This window comes from Cydia splendana, chromosome Z (genome assembly GCF_910591565.1).
Source record: "Cydia splendana chromosome Z, ilCydSple1.2, whole genome shotgun sequence".
NCBI classification, from domain to species: Eukaryota; Metazoa; Arthropoda; class Insecta; order Lepidoptera; family Tortricidae; genus Cydia; species Cydia splendana.
In genome coordinates, this window is record NC_085987.1 from 8,652,070 (window position 1) to 8,670,812 (window position 18,743).

Sequence of the window (18,743 nt, forward strand, 5' to 3'; positions counted from 1 at the left end):
TACGTATTTAAATACTTACTAATTTCCTTGAAATAAATTCAACTCATTAAATAACTGTGTATTTTAGGTCTACATATACTCTTCGCACTTTCGTTCTGTGCAATATAGTGCACGACATTTAGGTCGCTACTGGTACTGATTGGTTAATATGGTCTTTCTCAAAAAAATCCTGTGGTTGTCACTGTGTTCAGACAGGTTTAGCATTTACAGTTAGTCGATGTAAGCCCTTATTGGTCGTGTATATGTCGGAAACAGGGAAATGGGCCGAACACACAAGTGCCGTTTTGCCTTGTTTAAAACTGCATCACCCCTATCTCTTGCTATAATAGCAGTCCACTCTGCACGTCGCATAGGTTTTCTTGGAAATCTTGAATTTAAACATAACGTTATAATTACCTTACGAATAAAAAAAAAATATTGCCCTCACATCGACTCATTCGATTTTTGCTCCTTCACATCCCTTCTTTGGTACTAACAAAATAATTTATTCAAAACCATGAAATTACTACCAGATTACATAAATTATGTAATGCTATCCAAAGAACTAACCGAAAGAAATACATTCCATGCGTTTTCCTTGTTTTATCATTGTTATTATTGCATATTTTTACGACCATTTTACGACATTGTTAACAATTTCACATTTGAGCGGTCCATACAAGACTAAACGAAAAAGTAACGTGTGATCTGTTTTAACGTTACTTTTGCGGGGCCATTTCTTGCGGCTGATTGGGGTATCCAGTTCTTATTCTATATCAATAGGGGTAAGTCATAAAGTCTATTTTTGTTGTTAAAACTCTACCTTTTAAAAATAAAACTGTTTATTTCGAGTTACATACATACACGTCCATCAGGTACAACAAAACAAGGCAAACCCAAAGCGCGATGGACTGACGAAATAGTGAGACTGGCTGGTGATCAATGGATGCAAAAAGCTAATAATAGAGACGCTTGGAAATCACTAGAGGAGGCCTTCACCTTCGAGTAGCGAGGGGTTCTTACATTATTAGATATTATAAATTAAGTATAAAGATGTTAGAACGTAGAACTGTTTTGTAGAAATAGGTTTATTTAAAAGTGTGTAATTTTATTTTTTGTAAGAAATATAAGGCTTTTTTATTTTTATTATTATTTATTTATTACATACACATAATTCTTTAGCCATACTTAATATAAAACACCCGTCATATTTTCTCACCAGAATCAATAGTAACATATGAGAGATGTTATATCTCCCGGCTTCGGGTAAATCTGCATTGACTCCTGACTGACTGGGACATCGACGACCAAAGTACCCCTGAAATCAGAAAAACATTCTATTATAGTAATTATACTACTACTCTGACAACGCAGCGCAGACGGTTGATGAGGTAATAGTTATTTGTTTTACAAGGGGGCAAAGTTGTTGTTTAACCGCTCGTGCTAATATTGATACCCGAGCAAGCGAAAGCTTCCAAAATTGAACCACGAGCGTAGCGAGTGATTCGAAAAATTGAATCTTGAGCGTTGCGAGGGTTTCAAAGCACGAGGGTTAAACAAAATTTGCCCCCAAGTGAAACACACAAATTTTCACCACACCAACCCGAAGCAAATATTAAATGTAAAATATCAAACAAAATCAAACCAAATCTAATCCAAATGAATGTTATTAAATATTTATCATCCAAAATCATCATTTAAAAGTCAATTATACCAGCAAACATAAGCAATCAACTCAAAATTTGCATTTGATTACTTTGCCTCACATATATGTGAATAAAATGCAACTTTGCTATCAGTTTTTGAAGTGCAAAATAAGCCTTTCCGAGCTGGTGTGGTGAAAATAAATATGTATCGTGGTGATTTATTAGTCCATATTAGGCAGTCTTGGAACCGCCATAAATCCACGTTACGCTATCTGTTTAATACGCCATGAGGAAATTACATGAAACATAGTTGAACATTTAAGTACTTACCTACCTAATACGTATTTAAGTCTGGTACTAGTTTTCTTGCTAGAAATTGTGATACAAAGAAAATAAAGCGAGTAGAAGTTTTACACATCAATTTCTTTTACTTTCTAGTTACAAAAACTAGTACCAGACATAGATCATAATGACTTGAATGTTTATACCAGTGTCCTTAAATTAAAGTAAAAAGCGCTGGTGGCCTAGCGGTAAGAGCGTGCGACTTTCAATCAGGAGGTCGCGGTTCAAACCCCGGCTCGTACTTATGAGCTTTTCCGAACTTATGTAAGAAATATCATTTGATATTTACCAGTTGCTTTTCGGTGAAGGAAAACATCGTGAGGAAACCGGACTAATCCCAATAAGGCCTAGTTTGCCCTCTGGGTTGGAAGGTCAGATTGCAGTCACTTTCGTAAAAACTAGTGCCTACGTCAATTCTTGGGATTAGTTGTCAAGCGGACCCCAGGCTCCCATGAGCCGTGGCAAAAATCCGGGATAACGCGAGGAAGAAGAAGAGCTATAAAATGACAGCGTGGCTTTGATTGTGTGGGATCGGTTTTTTGGCAGCGGAATCTTTGTGACTCGCATCTAATCTACCTTTAAACGAGCAATTCTTGTTTATTTATTTATATTATGTTTATTTATTTATATATATATTTCGGGGATCTCGGAAACGGCTCTAGCGATTTCGATGAGATTTGCTATATGAGGGTTTTTGGGGGGCAATAAATCGATCTAGCTAGGTCTTATCTCTGAAAAAAAAAACGCGTATTTTTGAGTTTTTATGTTTTCCGAGCAAAGCTCGGTCTCCCAGATATTATAATATTTAATTACCACATAGTCAACCGTAAAAACTTATGAATTACCGTGTGAGTTAACCTCCTGAGACTAAACGTACATTACAATGTACATATTCGTGCAGCCTAATTTGAACCTTTCATGAACTCATAACACACTGGTCGAGGTGGCTGATGGTTGTGCGTGCGTTCCATGAAAAAGGCCATGTGGTCCAGACATGTGCAGTGTTAATTCAACAGTACCTAGAGTTGGTTCACGGGGGAGGCATCATCAGGCCAGAAGGCATCGAGCAGCGTGCGCAGCCGGTCGTCCACGCTGTGCGTACGGCCCATGAGGAAGGCCACGTGGTCCACGCAGTCCAGCATGTGCAAGTAGCGGCCCTCCAGTAGCTTCAGCCGCATCGGGTAGCGGTGGAACTCCGCCAGGTCGAACTTGCCTGCGGAGTGCAAACAACCAATTAGGATTCTAGACTGTTTTATACGAGGCATGGAAACAAGGAAGCACTGATTTTATCAGATATCCTAGTCAAAATCAGTGAACGCGCGAAGTTATCACTTTGATTATGAATGGACTATCTAGCACGAGCCCGTCAGACTGCTGAATTGGTTTTTACAAAGGCGATTGTTATTTGGTTTCGAGTTAAAATATTTCCAGCCGTTTCAGGAAGTAGGTCGCCCGGGGGGTTTATTCCATAAAGTAGAAGAATAAATACCATTACTGGCTGGCATCTGAAGAGTTCGGTAGGAACCGTGGTCTTTCAGCCGCTCCAGGAAGTAGGTCGCCCGGGGGGTTTATTCCATAAAGTAGAAGAATAATTACCATTATTGGCTGGCATCTGAAGAGTTCGGTAGGAACCGTGGTCTTCCAGCCGCTCCAGGAAGTAGGTCGCCCGGCGGGTGGCGTTGGACTGCGCGCACGGTATCTGCATCTTGAGGGTTATGTTCTTCCACTCCAGGTTCTCCACATATTGGGCGATTAGCTCTTTGAGGCCATTTCGTTCCTGGATATTTGATCATGATTAAAGTTTTTTTTTTTCTGTTTTGTTGTTAATTTTTTAATAAAATGTTATTCTATCCGGTGTGTGTATAAGTCACATCTTTTATTAATTTGTATATATGAGCATTATTATCATTACTATGGTATTATATTTGGATTTCGTTTCTTGTAAGCTTGGGGATTCCATGCGACGTGATTTTCTGATTAAGAATAGGAGTAAGTAAATACAATACGTTGCGAATGTTCCAGATAAACGCATTTTCTACATTGCCAGTTCCCTAGTGATAAAGAGGAAATACCCCATTTGGGAAACGTATAAAACTGCCGTAAGACCAAGGTCGCCCGTAATACACGTGTTCCTGTGCGTTATGTGAAACAATAGGTATTCGTCCCTATCACACTTACATAGGTAATTGCTAGTACCGGTCATAACTTTACACGCGATCACGGTATTAGTCTGGGTGATCTAGTTAACACATGGAAACTTAAGACATAATGTCAATGCGGCCAATTCCGTCATGCGGAAAATTCCGCCAATAAGCATTTTTTTTCTAAAACAGTACACAATTGGTAATTTCCTCGACAAAGCAGCGATTGCTGAAACTAATTATTTGTATGCGATCATAATTATTTGTCTGGGTAGTCGGGTTAACATATACCCGACCACCTGACAAACTATATAGACATACCTAGTGAAAGTTAAATATTAACTTAAAAAAACATTATATTTAATTAAGTCTCACAGCTCCAGTGGTTCCTGTGCGCCCTGTACGCGGCTAGACACTAACCTCCTCATTGACGCGTGAGAAGTCCACACAGTGCGTGTTGTCGACGGCGTTAGTGGCCTCAGTCTTCATGCGCAACAGTATCCAGGTGCCCACGGCATGCTGCTCCTCGAAGCGAGCCCCGCGCGGGGATTCGTGGCAGCTCCAGTGGTTCTTGTGAGCCTTGGGCGCGGCTACAGCCACACCTAGGGCTACCACTGAAAGATACATAAAAAATATGTAACAGGAACACGATTTGTCATCTAACTGGCAAGTCTATGACCGCAGTCAGCTCCGGCTAATAGGGTCTTTAAATAAGCGGCATTAAGTACTTATTATTATTGGTTAAGATAAGAAAATATGTAGGTACATTCATTCGATTTAACAGCAGTAGCGTATATTATCAAGGGCTCAATTTAACGGGTACACTACATAATTCCGAAATATTTTATGCCGAATTTTAGAATATCGAATTTTATTATTCCGTTTTTCAAATGCTCGACCCATCAAAATTCCGACTGTCGTAATTACGAACGATGAAAATCACGAATGTGTATATTTCCGAATAGCAAAAAAGACGATATTTTTAAATTCCGAACCACATAATTCCGAATATAAAAATTCCGATAGTGATAAACACCGAATTTAACATTTACGATCTTTGAAATCACGAATTCCGAAATGCCATTATTCCGAAAATTTGAATTCCGATTCCAAGTGACTCCTATTTTAAATATCCCCATTTTTTAAATTCTGAATTTATAGATTCGTGCTCCGCATCTGCTCCGGCGCTATACGGGCAAAGCAGCCCCTTCGCCCTTGCGTATCAAAGCGCAGGCACAATAAATGCTCGCCTCCGCAGCTTCGGCTTGCTGAGGCGACCAACAGTTTGTTTTCGTGGGGTCGCAGTTCTAACCTAACCTAACCCACTTTTCTGGCAACAGTTCGTTTTCTTGGGGGTCGCAGTTCTAACCTAACCTAACCCACCTTTCAGGCAATAGTTTGTTTTCGTGGGGTCGCAGTTCTAACTTAACCTAACCCACTTTTCTGGCAACAGTTCGTTTTCTTGGGGGTTGCAGTTCTAACCTAACCTACCCACTTTTCAGACAACAGTTCGTTTTCTTGGGGGACGCAGTTTTAACCTAACCTAACCCACTTTTCTGGCAACAGTTTGTTTTCGTGAGGTTGCAGTTCTAACCTAACCTAACCCACTTTTCTGGCAACAGTTTGTTTTCGTGGGGTTGCAGTTCTAACCTAACCTAAGCCACTTTTCTGGCAACTGTTTTTTGTTGGGCTCCGCATCTGCTCCGGCGCTACGGGCATAGCAGCCTCTTCGCCCTTGCGTAGCAAAGCGCAGGCACTAATGCTCTGCGCATTGCTACGGCGGGCGAGGGCTTCTTCCCCTCCGCGCCTCCGGCTTTTTACATACACTCTAGGGGTAGGACAGACAAGACCACGAGGATAGTGGGGTGCTCCGATTCGGATTTTGGTTAGTTAGACTTAAAAAAGTGCGTTTAAGTCTTATTTTAAAAATCACGAATTTCATTATTCCGAGTTTACAAAAGATCGAATTTATGAATACCGAATTACTTTATTTCCGATCGGTCAATGATTTTTCGGAATAGACAAATTCGGAAAAAATATTTTCGGATTTTTTCTAAATCGGAACTTTAAGCTTTCGTCCATATGAAAATCGGATTTTAAGTATTCGGAAATAACACAGTCGTGATTTTCTTCTTTCGTGGTTTTCAAAGTCGTAATTTCGATATTTCGGACATATAAAAAATCGGGATTATGAAAATCGAGGTTATGAAAGTCGGAAAAACATATTTCGGAATATTTGGGTGTTCCCCAATTTAACATGTTAAATCGTTAATTGTGACATGTCAATGTCATGGCTTATATCCGTCACTTTATGTAGCAGGTATGATCGGGCTTGAGACCCTCGAGCGAGACCGTTTGGAATATTAAAGACGTCACAGGCTATCACAATAAAAATATTTATGTAAAATTCCACTCTAAGGGTTCTATGGAAAAATACATAGGGCAATAATTATCGTCAAAGTATCCAATTCACAAAACTAAATAGTATGTTCAATTTAGCATTTGAAGGAAATTCGTCAAAATCTATTGACATGTAATATTAAAAAAAAATTGTACTTAGTTTATTCAATATAGGTATATGTTACGGGCAACTTGTGTAACCGGGTTATATGTGGTTCAGGAAGGCGTGTATTTAAAAAAGATGTATCCCACGAAAGGTATTTTCCTAAATAAATTGAGCAATATACCTAGTAAGTAGATAGCTAGTACACCTTTAAGAAACAAATATGCGAACTTGTTGTCACACACAAACTATATAAGCTTTACGTATTAAAAAATACTATACCCAAAACGGTGAGATGCGGAAACATGATGCGTACTGCTTCAGCTCAGACGAAGCAATGAAGTTGATGACAGGACCGAATCGTGAGGGGGTCACTTAATGTGCGAGCTTTTAAGAAGTTGGAGAAGGCAATTAGAATTTACATTCATCATAACTACAAGTCATCCTCACGTATTGGACATTCCTAGGATATTAGATATTGTACCTAAGGTACCTAGTTGCCTCGAGACGAACTTGTACTTTGCATACACCTTCTTGCTCGTGCAGGTTTCTTGTCGATTCTTTCCGTTAGGTACCACCATAATGGTGCAACCACCAATTGGGTGAATCGCCGGATCGGTCACCAAAAGCAAATAAAGTATGAGGTTACCAGGAAACTGATGTAATTGTTTTGCCTGTGGCTAACGATCTAGCTAATACTCGTAGTGTGATTGGGCCATCATCATCATCTTCCTCGCGTATGAGCTTGGGGTACACCTGGTAACCCCAGCCAGCCTACCTATATACCTACCTAGGATGATTGGGTTATTATTCGAGAACAGAATTGGTAAGTAGCGTAAACACCCCAATAATCCAAATATTCGACATCTTGCTGTCAATGTTTGAAAATGTCGATTAGTAGAAATGTGTCGGGCACTGGAGCCTCTACGTTACTAGCCCAAATTGTGTTTGATATTTTGCCTGAAGTAATACTATTTAATAATTATTTAATTAATTTATTACAAAATATCACATGTCCAAATAAAATCTATATAATGTAAAAAGAAATCACAATTTTCAAAATACTAAAAAAATTATAAAAAATACTTACAATTAAACCAAATCTTACACTTAAGCTTAAATGAACCCCCTGCATCGTACCTGGCTCAAAGGTTCCCATAATGCCTCCAGCGTTCCCATGCTGAACTGTGTTGCCGCTGTCAGACTAAGTATCACTCAGAGCGAGGATCGAGGATCACCACCTCTCTCCCGCAAACTCAGTGATATTGATAACTAGGTAGGTACTTTGTACAAGTTTTACTAGCTTCCATAACGTGAAGTAGGTCGCTAAATACCTAATTTTTTGCGTGTGGTAATAAAACTACTAAAAATACCCGAACTTTATTTATTTTAGTCTTAGGCACCGACCGATAAGTGATTCCTGGATGTGGACAAGTTACCCGTTAACTAATTACGTTTATATCCGTACGTATGCGTATATTGCGTATACCGGATAAGTTCAAAGAAACAAAACTAATCGCGATATGTAATATTTATAAATTGGTTTTGGTTAAGCAAATACCTAATACTTAACGATAAACATACATTTTTGTGTTGCTAAATAAGACAAAACTAACTAAGCGCGTTAGATTAAGGTTCTAAATTGCCCATTCACCTCAAACTATTCATCATTTAATTGATTTTACATATAGGAGATTTCGGGATAAAAAATAAAATCTTGTTGCCGTTTATATACTATTTGCCAAATTTATATCATATAGATCCGTTCCGCCGTTATTATTAAGCAAAAGTCAAACATAATCCTTTATTATTCACACACATACTCGTACCTACTTAGTTGGGATATTTGTGATTTGAAAAAAGAACATAGAATTCTGTACCTACGTGTAGATATTTATCATTAGTTAAGGCCTAGTTAATGTTTCTAACACGTAAGCAAGTAAGGTATTTCGTAGAATTTGCGACCCAAGTTTTCTTATGAGTTGGCAACTTTACTATTTACGGACCTATAAAAGTTTAATAAAGTCTGAAATATTATAAGTTTACTTATTACTTTAGTATGACCTATAGTTGCCAACTCTGCAAAAAGAGTAGCTCGTTGTAAATGCGTTGGCGAAGACTGTCGAGCAAACTGGATAAACTGCTACATCCCGTCCTCAGCACAGACGGTTTAATTTCTGATAACTTCTCACTGCACGGTGAACTGCAAGAAGTACCTACTTACAAGACAAAAGAACTGATTGATTAGCCGTTGGGGATCTAACACAACGTAAATAGATAGTCTGCCGAACGAAACTTAACCCTACTAAATCCAAGGCAGTTATTTACTTATACCCTATGCTTACCTACACACTTATCTAGAAATAAAACAGCAGTAGAGAATAGCAGATTTACGCATTTAACAGTATTATTCCCGTTCATACCATACAAAACGTTTTGTTGAATAGGCTTTTTGGTTGTTATTTTACAGAGGATATACTCGCTAGATGTAAAATAACTTATTTAGTTAATTGAATAAGTAATAAATTTTGTTAGTAAAAACAAATTTAACGTCAGCATGATTTTAAACTAAAATAGGTAAAATACCTACATATCTGCTATTGGGAAAATATTTTTATTTTTATATGAGCCTAGAGTGTCCCACTGCTGGGCAAAGGCCTTCCTCCTCCCTTGCCACGTAGGTATCCCGGTCTTGACCCGTCTCCCAACAGTTCCTGTCAAAGGCGTCGAGGTCATCTCGCCCATGGTCTAATAAAACATGGTCTTCTATTCCCAGAGTGACACGGGCCTACGTCACAATAACATTGCCACTTTATTTCAACATAACATGTTACATGGGTACATTATAGCTATGGTTAATAAGTTAAAATATTTCTTTATAATTTTATAATTTTCATTTATAATGTATTTTATCTTAAATTTTACAATAACACGTAATTTTTAATTATTCGTTAGCAATATCTTCCGATTCACGAAAGAAATTTTAGACGTTCGGGTAATTCTGTTTACATTACCTACTGGCAACACAGGATAGCGCTGTCACATTTGACAATTCGGATCTAGATAACTTCATGCCCTGACCGTCATCCTTGTCGAACGCGTGTTAATTGTTATTTCCTTCTCGCTCAGTGTCAGCAGTCGCAGTGTTTTCCTAACTTTTCACGTCGTAAGCTTGGTAATTAACACATTCAATACCACTAAGTGCTACGGGTTACGCTCGTAGCGCGTAGCCACGGTTTCGTCGTATGTAGCGCGTAGTCGCTACGAACAGTGTATCCGACAGTCGGGTTCTTGGTGTTGAATGTGTTAATGTGTAACTGTGAATTAGTTTTTTAAACGTTTGTCTTGTATAGATAAATAAAGTTTAATTTAATACATTAGATTTGTTTTATTTTACTATGTTTCTACATGAATAACTTAAAATTAATGCCGTTAAAATAATTTTCACCGTTGGTTAAAATTCTCCCACATTTTAAAGTTTGAGAACCTGTAAACAGCATGATGACGTAGGCCCGTGTCAGTTAGGTCATACGCGAATCTCGGAATAGAGTACCAGGCGGAGTATATTATTATACCATGATCTCGCCAAATTAGTTTAATAATAATAGTTTAATAATTAATATGTAAAGACTGTAATTTTATCACAAAACGTTGTCAAGCACGATTAATTTCGAAAAACAATCGAACTTATTAAACGAACTGATTTAAACTATTTCAAGGTTTAATTTATGCTTTATCTTGGTTGTAATTATTTTTTGGCTGTAATATATTATGTACCTATGTCATGACAGTCTATGCTAAGTGTATCTTATGCTGTAAGACGTGTAACATGACCGTTGGACCGCAGCTCTTCGCGGCGTCCTGTGTGGTTCGAAACAAGGGGCGCGTGTCCTTTTGTTTTGTATTAAGCTTTTGCGACCGCGCAATTGTTGATTAACGTCGCATATTTATGTAAAGCCCTAACCGACATGTGCCATTGTTCTTCTGAAGCACAGCCCTGTTCTTAGGGTGCGGCAAAGTGGGCCTTTTAAAGCGCTGTAGTGTTGTTTCGGTTTCGGGCCGGCACTTGCGGTCTGTGCGCACGCGCTTACGCCAATCCTTTGTTGCAAAACAAAGTGAACGCACCTGTCGGTCTTAAAAGCCTTTGGTCTATAGCTTTGTCCAGTATACAACCAATGTTTTTTTATTGTACGAACATAACCTTATGTTACCTACGAGTACCAAAGGAACCAGAGGGCCTACCGCGAACACCGAAGTACACAAATTGCGGGTATCTTTCTCTTTTACTCCAATTAGGTATGATATCATTAGAGTGACCAAGAAAGATGCCCGCAATTTGCAAACTTTGGTCGGAATTTGCGAACTTCGGTGTTCGCGGTAGGCCATCTGCACAGCTATTCGAAATAAACTGTTATTCACCAAAAACGAGGAATAATTTCTAAATATTAACTTTAGACAAATAAGATTAATAAGTAGGTTGTGCATATTTAGTCTTACAATACAGAGTGTTGATGTGTATTAGGACTACCTACTGTTGGTCTTTTTTTCTAGTTTCTTATTTAGATAATTCGAAGATGCATAATTAGGTACCTACCTACACCTGTAAGAAACCTATGCATTTTTCTTGACATGCCAAATACAACTCTTAGGTCCTAAAGGGGTTTAAAGAAATTAATTATGACTCTTGGCCCAGGAAAGCATCCGTTGCGTTGTTTATGGCATGTGTATAACGTGTCGAGGATATCGCAAGATTAGATTAGAGCGCGCCATATCTCTGCACGATTTACGCCTACGGGTGACCCTCCGCGGGCCGTATGGTCCAGGCTGAGCACCATTATAATATGGAATAATCGTCGATACCTTATCGCGCCCCGATGCAGGTGTCATCTCTCGCTCAGAAGACTCTCCGCACCTGGAATTCGAATTAGCGAAATCATATTTCATCGCGCGTCATTAGCGGCGGTTCTAATTGTTGTAGGTTCGCTTCGCCTTTTGTTCCGTTCGGACTTCCCGGCGTGCTTTTAATTACCGCCGGCCGAATGCGTTAATGTAATCAAAGCTCGATACATCATACTCGCGCTATCTCCCCGCCTCGGCTTGATTAATAATTCTAATGAGCAGCGGTGCCTAAACGAGTTAATAAAACGTTCGTTTTTTACACCGCGGTGCCACTGGGAGCCGTAAACGGGCGCATCAATCACCGCTTTGTGCCTGCCGCCGAATTGCCTAATGATTGAGACTGCAGCGCTGCCCGCTGCCCGCGACACCGACACTTCAAACGGACGCACCTATCCCCAAGTGGTAATTGCCACAACCTAATTATTTTTAATCTACCTCCTCTATCAAAGGAGGAAAACGTTACGTAGCTCTAAAAAATCGTAGTTTGTTAAATAAAATCCATTATAATTGCCAAATTGCTTAAAATAAACCAGTAGCATAGCCCGCGGCAGACTCAAGGAAAGAATTTAATCATAAATATATACCGTCTCAATGGATGGTTCATGTTTTAAATTGATATTCAAATTCAAATCAAATCGGCATTATGCTGCTGTAATCATACACTTGCGTAGCGAATATTTTTAAACAGTATTTAAAAAAAATATCAAAACGAAAACGTTAATTATTTACATTTATTTAGAATGCAATTGTAAATTTGTAACTAAAGTGAAAAACAAAGGAGTTACTTTAGATCACCTTCAAAATGAGGATCAGGAAGGTACGTGACAAATGGCAAAGATTAGTGTGAATCACAACAGTTTATTCTGTAAAACTAGTGGGAACGGGCTTCGTCAAACACTATCAATCACGCAGCACCCGCCGCGGGCAGAATTGCTTTAATTTGATAAAACGCAATTAGCTACCAAAAAGAAATCTAATCTGTAGACTGCTTATAGTTTTTTGAGCGGTGTAATTTTTGGGATGTGTTCCACTTGTAGCTTATGAAAGTATTGTACAATATCTCGGTTTCATCGAGTAGGCTACTATAACACTATGGGACTAGATGAATGGTAACTAAAAGCTACGAGTAAAAATAATTGATACTTACAATCGTAATTGTATTAAAAATGCCTTCTTACAATGTGTGCAATATTTTATTCTAAACTCAATAGTTTCCAGACTACATACTCAAAGGTAGTATATAATAATGTATATATATATTGTAAATTGTAATCTGGAGTAGGTAGGGGCCAATATTTAGACCTAATGTTTCTATTGAATAAGTACTACATGAATTAGTTTATCGCAGGAGAATATCACTGTTTCACGAGACGTCACTCTCACGTATCGTGTGCAAGGTAGCGGCGAGATTGGCAGCCCGAGCCAAGTGGAACGCCGCGGGGCTTAATGTGTAATTCTCCGCGCTACCAACAGGTGGCAGCAGTGCAGCCGCGGCGTTTCAAATCTGACAGACGCCATTGCCTTTACGTCAAAAAGCCGCGAATAAAATTAATGATGTTCGCGCCTTAATGACGTCTCACGACGCCGCTCCATTGTATCCGTAATACAACAATTATTAAGATCATTTATTAAGTTTATTGATCTTTTAACTTAATCTTTTATTTCGTAATTTAGTTCCATGTGAGCTGCGAAGTCTGAAAAAAATATCTCATATGCAGAGGCATTTTTTGGACTATTTTTGTCATTATACGGAGTGATGTGAGCGGGTCTTTGAATGTGGAAGCAATTACTGCCCCGCATGTGGTTTGATTATGTACGACGGACCATTCCATCTAGCGGTGAGGCCATAAAACGCCGGTAAAAACATTACTAAAACCTTTGCCGTTGGTAGTTTTTAAGCTTCCGTTGCTAAATTGAAGTTGATATTAAGAGCTATTCTTACAATTTAGGTAGTAGGTAGGTCGTTTTTTTAACTTTTCTTATGAACATTAAGAGAACAAAACACTTGAGAGTGTGGTTGGACATAAGTAATATTTCGTTGGCAAGGGGAGACAGTTTGGTTAGGGGCCGAGCCAGGAAGGTAATATTATATAGGTTAGCTGATAAGTATACCTAACGTACTAGTAAGTTTGGCGGTTGCCAGCAGGCGCTGCTAATTACGAGTTAGTTGACAGTTAGCGTCCTTTGGCGCCGAAACTTGGGCGTCTTATCTCTAATAGCGGCACTTGCGATGTAGTAAGTGCCGTTTCTACATGTTTATAGATATAGTAGAAGAGTCGGCCGCAAATTTTCTAACCGACTTGATACCACGATGAAATGCACAATGGTTTCCCATAAAAGTGATGCTAAGTCCGAATTCGATAGTCTGCCACGGCGGAACTAGCCGAAAGTACGAAAAAGAAGGCCACTTCCGGTGCGAAAAAGGGGGCTGATTTAACCCATCTGATACCGAAATAATAGTTGTGGCAGCAGTTAGAAATTTACATGTAGACACAGAAAAGCGAAGTCTGTCAGTATTTTTTTTGCCGGAAGTGCTTGGCAGACGCTCTCAAAGGTGGCCACCGGGACCCCTAATTTAACCCATCTGATACCACCATGAAACCAATTCCAGTCGGTAGGTATGAACCCTCATGTCAGGAATATATAATTCTGCCAAGGCTTTTCCTGCCGAAACACCTTGGCAGACGAGATTATGTGAGCAAGATAACCATCGGTTACCCTACACTAACCCATCTGATACCACCATGAAACCAATTCCAGTCGGTAGGTATGAACCCCCATTTTAGGAATATATAAGCCTGCCAAGGTTTTTCCTGCCGAAACACCTTGGCAGACGAGATTATAAGCAAGATGACCATCGGTTACCGTACACTAACCCATCTGATACCACGACAAAACCAATTCCAGTCGGTAGGTATGAACCCTCATTTCAGGAATATATAAGTCTGCCAGGGCTTTTCCTGCCGAAACACCTTGTCAAACGAGATTATAAGCAAGATGACCATCAGTTACCGTACACTAACCCATCTGATACCACCATGAAACCAATTCCAGTCGGTAGGTAGGCACCCTCATTTCAGGAATATTTAAGTCTGCCAAGGCTTTTCCTGCCGAAACACCTTGGCAGACGAGATTATGTCAGCAAGGTGTACATCAGTTTCCCTACATTTACCCATCTGATACCTTGTTTGACAAGTCCAGTCTGCCAAGTCAAGTCTGCCAAGGCCTTGGCAGACTTATATATTCCTGAAATGTGGGTTCATACCTACCGACTGGAATTGGTTTCATGGTAGTATCAGATGGGTTAATGTATGGTAACTGATGTACATCTTGCTAACATAATCTCGTCTGCCAAGGTGTTTCGGCAGGAAAGGCCTTGGCAGACTTAAGTATATATTCCTGAAATAGGGGTTCATACCTACCGACTGGAATTGGTTTCATGGTGGTATCAGATGGGTTAGTGTACAGTAACCGATGGTCATCTTGCTTATAATCTCGTCTGCCAAGGTGTTTCGGCAGAAAAAGCCTTGGCAGACTTATATATTCCTGAAATGGGGGTTCATAACTACCGACTGGAATTGGTTTCATGGTGGTGTCAGATGGGTTAGTGTAGGGTAACCGATGGTTATCTTGCTCACATAATCTCGTCTGCCAAGGTGTTTCGGCAGGAAAAGCCTTGGCAGACTTATATATTCCTGACATGAGGGTTCATAGCTGCACAGCCCCCTTTTTTCGCACCGGAAGTGGCCTTCTTTTTCGTACTTTCGGCAAGTTCCGCCGTGGCAGACTATCGAATTCGGACTTAGCATCACTTTTATGGGAAACCATTGTGCATTTCATCGTGGTATCAAGTCGGTTAGAAAATTTGCGGCCGGCTCTTCTACTAATACAAGAAACTTACCGACGTTTTATGAAAGCGCAAGAAACTAGACACGATAGTTGAAAACTGAGAGCAGTAGCGATCTGGGATGCAGTGTTGGTCCAATTGACAATGTATCTTTAGCATAATTGGGGAAATCCTCATAATTCAAAACCAATCATTTACCGGCTTTAACATTATGTATGTTGTATAACATTGTTTGAATAATTGTTTATAAGCAGGGATGCAAACAAGATTTACAAGATGTACCTAAAGCAAATTTATTCAACTGTGATCCCATCATTCCCATCTCGAGTATAATTTGGCCATTAGGTCTTAGGTATGTAGCAACACTAGAACAAAACAACTATGCGTAAGTTGGGGCCGGTCTACCAGTTGAGCTAAGTTCTGTTAGTACCTTTCTATCCTATCTCACAAGTTACATAGGTGGGGGCTGGGCTGGGGTAGGCAGTTTCCCCCTGCAGAAGATTCGATGAAGCGATGTTGATCTTTCAGATTTTAATTATAATTTGCGCTAATCAAACGATAACGATTCATTGGTAGCATGTAAGGTCTACTGAGTAAATAATTAACAGTAGGATAGCGATATTATTGAGTTGAGGAGTTTTGAATGGCGGTTGAACTTGTTTTCTTTAGTTTTTATTTATTGTATTGTAGATTTGTTTGACCTAATGTAGATTACCTTGTGATAAATTGAAATGACCAAATAATATTACGACATGAACTTGAAAGTATTCCACAAAATAATTATAGAAAATAACTATTATAAATTAAAATTTCAATGTTCACAAAGTGAATCGCAATAGCGATATAAGCTGCTTGTAGAGCATTACAAACTAATGTTCACCGCTCACAGACTCACGAGCAAATCACGAAACAAGCGCTCATTGCAAACAAATTAAGACACGGAAAACACGTCCCGCAAAATTATATATAACAACGGAAAATTAATACCGCAAAATAATTTTCACAACAAGGAATCGATTTCACAATAATTGTGAAGTTGTAATATCTCAGGATCATAGACATATTCATCGGTAATTCCTCGCGGGGCCACGACTGGAAACCGGCGCAATTAGATGCAATCGTGTCGGAATTATTGTAATAACCGAAAAGGATCGATGGTCTAACGATCGCTGATGGTCGATCGGCGCTGGCGATTGGCCGGACGCACGCCAATGCGCGCGCAGGCGGACGATAACGTAATTATACAACCCCGCGCTCTCGCTATTCGCCTCTATTTTCAGATTGATCACGGGCTGAAGTCGGAGCCTTCGGGCCAGTTCGGGCACACGACAAGGTGTGCTTTTTAAGTAGCTAATTTCGCTTATAAAATGGAATATAATTACCTAGGTAGGTATGTTAAAAAATTTGAAAGCTCTGTTTGTATACGTACAATATTTTCGCCTTCTCATGATAAACAAAGTGTATTAGGACATACATCTTTAGGAATTTCGTACATTAGACATTTTGATTTTCGATGTCCTGTCTTTAGGAATTTCGTACTTAAATAGGATATTTGGTTTTAGAAACTATACTACATAACCAAATAAAACGAGTAAGACAGTCAAAATTAGGCTGATTTGAGTTAAGTATCGTTATTTTATATGTTTGATGTATTTGTTAACCAAGCAACGTGTTTATAAATTTAATATTTATGATGTATATGCCAGTCAAATTAGATAAAAAAAGCGTTTTGAGGAATGAATTCCCAGCAAGCCAGAAATCATTTTATTACCTTCACTTGGTCCTAAATGCATATAATCTGAGTTTGCTCCATCCCAGGAGGTGTGGATAAATTTTTGGATCCTTGGGAGACACATTTTACCTTGGATTGACAAAACCACTTGGGGTAAGGAACCCAACATCAAAATCAATGTCACTAACAGCAAGGTTGTTGTACATCAGACACTGGTAAAAAAATATCTGATTTTAACGCGATTTTACCACAAACAAAAAAGGAATTTCTAAGTGGGGGCTATTTTTTACCATGTTTGACTATGAATTAATATTAAGGTACTTTTCGGATCCTCAGATGTCAATTTATATCATGATTATGTAGAGCAAATTTTCCTTCGGACGTACCTACCGTTTTTGAACTACAACAAGCAAAAAACTGAAAAAGAGCAAAATTTTTCCACAACTCCTGGAATGGAGCAAACTCGTCTCTCGTCTCATCTTTACACTAATTTAGAACTAAATGAAGGTAATAAGACGATTTCCAGCTTGCTGGTAATTAATTCCTGGAAAAAATCTAATTTGATTGGCCTAGTATAATAAGTCTTGAAAATATAAGAGTGCTGTGACGCAACTAAAACCGTTTCTATAATAAATTTGTTAATGTGAAGTTATATTGAGAAGTCAAATGGTCAAATAGTCTGTTCGAGATTCTGAAAACGGTGAAAAATAGGAATACTACTCCTAAAAATACGTGTGATTCCTCATTAGATTCGTCATGATGCCTAGAAAAATGTATTCGAAGCGTGTATTAGCACAAAAAAAAAATCAAAAGTTATAAACAAAACAAGGGGGAAAAAGGTAGATATTTTTTATTACCCCAATATCTCAAAAAGTATTAATATTTAAGAAACAAAAATTAATATTATAAAAGTGGAGGATATTTTCAATAAAACATTCTGTACTTGCAGAACTGTATCTCCATTATTTATACTTTTTATTCAACGCTGAACACAGCCCTCCGCGCCTTATTTTCGGGAAACGCGTGTGGCGTGAAAAAGCGATTACGTAACATTAAATATAATTTTAAAGGTATTAAATATTCATTGAAAAATTTAAATAAAATATGGTGTATTTAAAACATGTCAACAAATGTACTACTTGTAGAAATTTATCTTAAAGTTATTTTTTCAACAAGTTAGGCAATTGTTAATTAACAAAATTTTCTCAATCTTCCTTCTTTATTGAAAACGAAATAAAAATGTATAAATAACTATTGTAAAATTTTGTGACTTTCTAGAGCCCTTCTCATGTACATGCTTAATAAGATCACGATATAAAAGTTCTGAAAAAAATTATAGTTTGGTTATAATATTGTTATATATTTAATAATTTTACCTTGATTTTTCGTTTTTTGTCAATTTTCTATGTTATTCTAAAACTTATTTTAAGCAAAGTATTAATTTTATTAAAACTTTTATAATGTGATCTTATTAAGCATGTATATGAGAAAAGCTCTAAAGAGCGACATCATTTTACGATAGTTATTTATACATTTTTTTTCGTTTTCAATAAAGAAGGAAGTTTGAGAAAATTTTGTTAATTAATAATTGCCTAACTTGTTGCAAAAATAACTTTAAGATAAATTTCTACAAGTAGTACATTTGTTGACATGT

General features: G+C 38.3%; 1 protein-coding gene across 1 annotated transcript; it reads right to left on the reverse strand.

Annotated features, from left to right (window-relative positions):
* Positions 1 to 2,962: 2,962 nt before the first annotated feature.
* Positions 2,963 to 6,981, reverse strand: LOC134805098 (uncharacterized). The gene is made up of 4 exons (XM_063778396.1): positions 6,894 to 6,981; positions 4,529 to 4,722; positions 3,564 to 3,744; positions 2,963 to 3,180 (listed from the first exon to the last, which is right to left on the reverse strand). The coding sequence occupies exons 1-4, from the start codon at positions 6,916 to 6,918 to the stop codon at positions 2,987 to 2,989; spliced, it is 594 nt and encodes a 197-aa protein (XP_063634466.1). The 5' UTR covers positions 6,919 to 6,981; the 3' UTR covers positions 2,963 to 2,986.
* Between the last annotated feature and the right edge of the window lie 11,762 nt (positions 6,982 to 18,743).

What these genes read in the sequence shown, in the direction of transcription:
- LOC134805098 (XM_063778396.1), bottom strand. Translation starts at nt 6,918, where the DNA reads ATGTTTCCGCATCTCACCGTTTTGG. An exon ending in TCCGCATCTCACCGTTTTGG is followed by an intron (nt 4,723 to 6,893) that starts GTATAGTATTTT and finishes TGTATCTTTCAG; the next exon opens with TGGTAGCCCTAGGTGTGGCT. An exon ending in TCTCACGCGTCAATGAGGAG is followed by an intron (nt 3,745 to 4,528) that starts GTTAGTGTCTAG and finishes TCAAATATCCAG; the next exon opens with GAACGAAATGGCCTCAAAGA.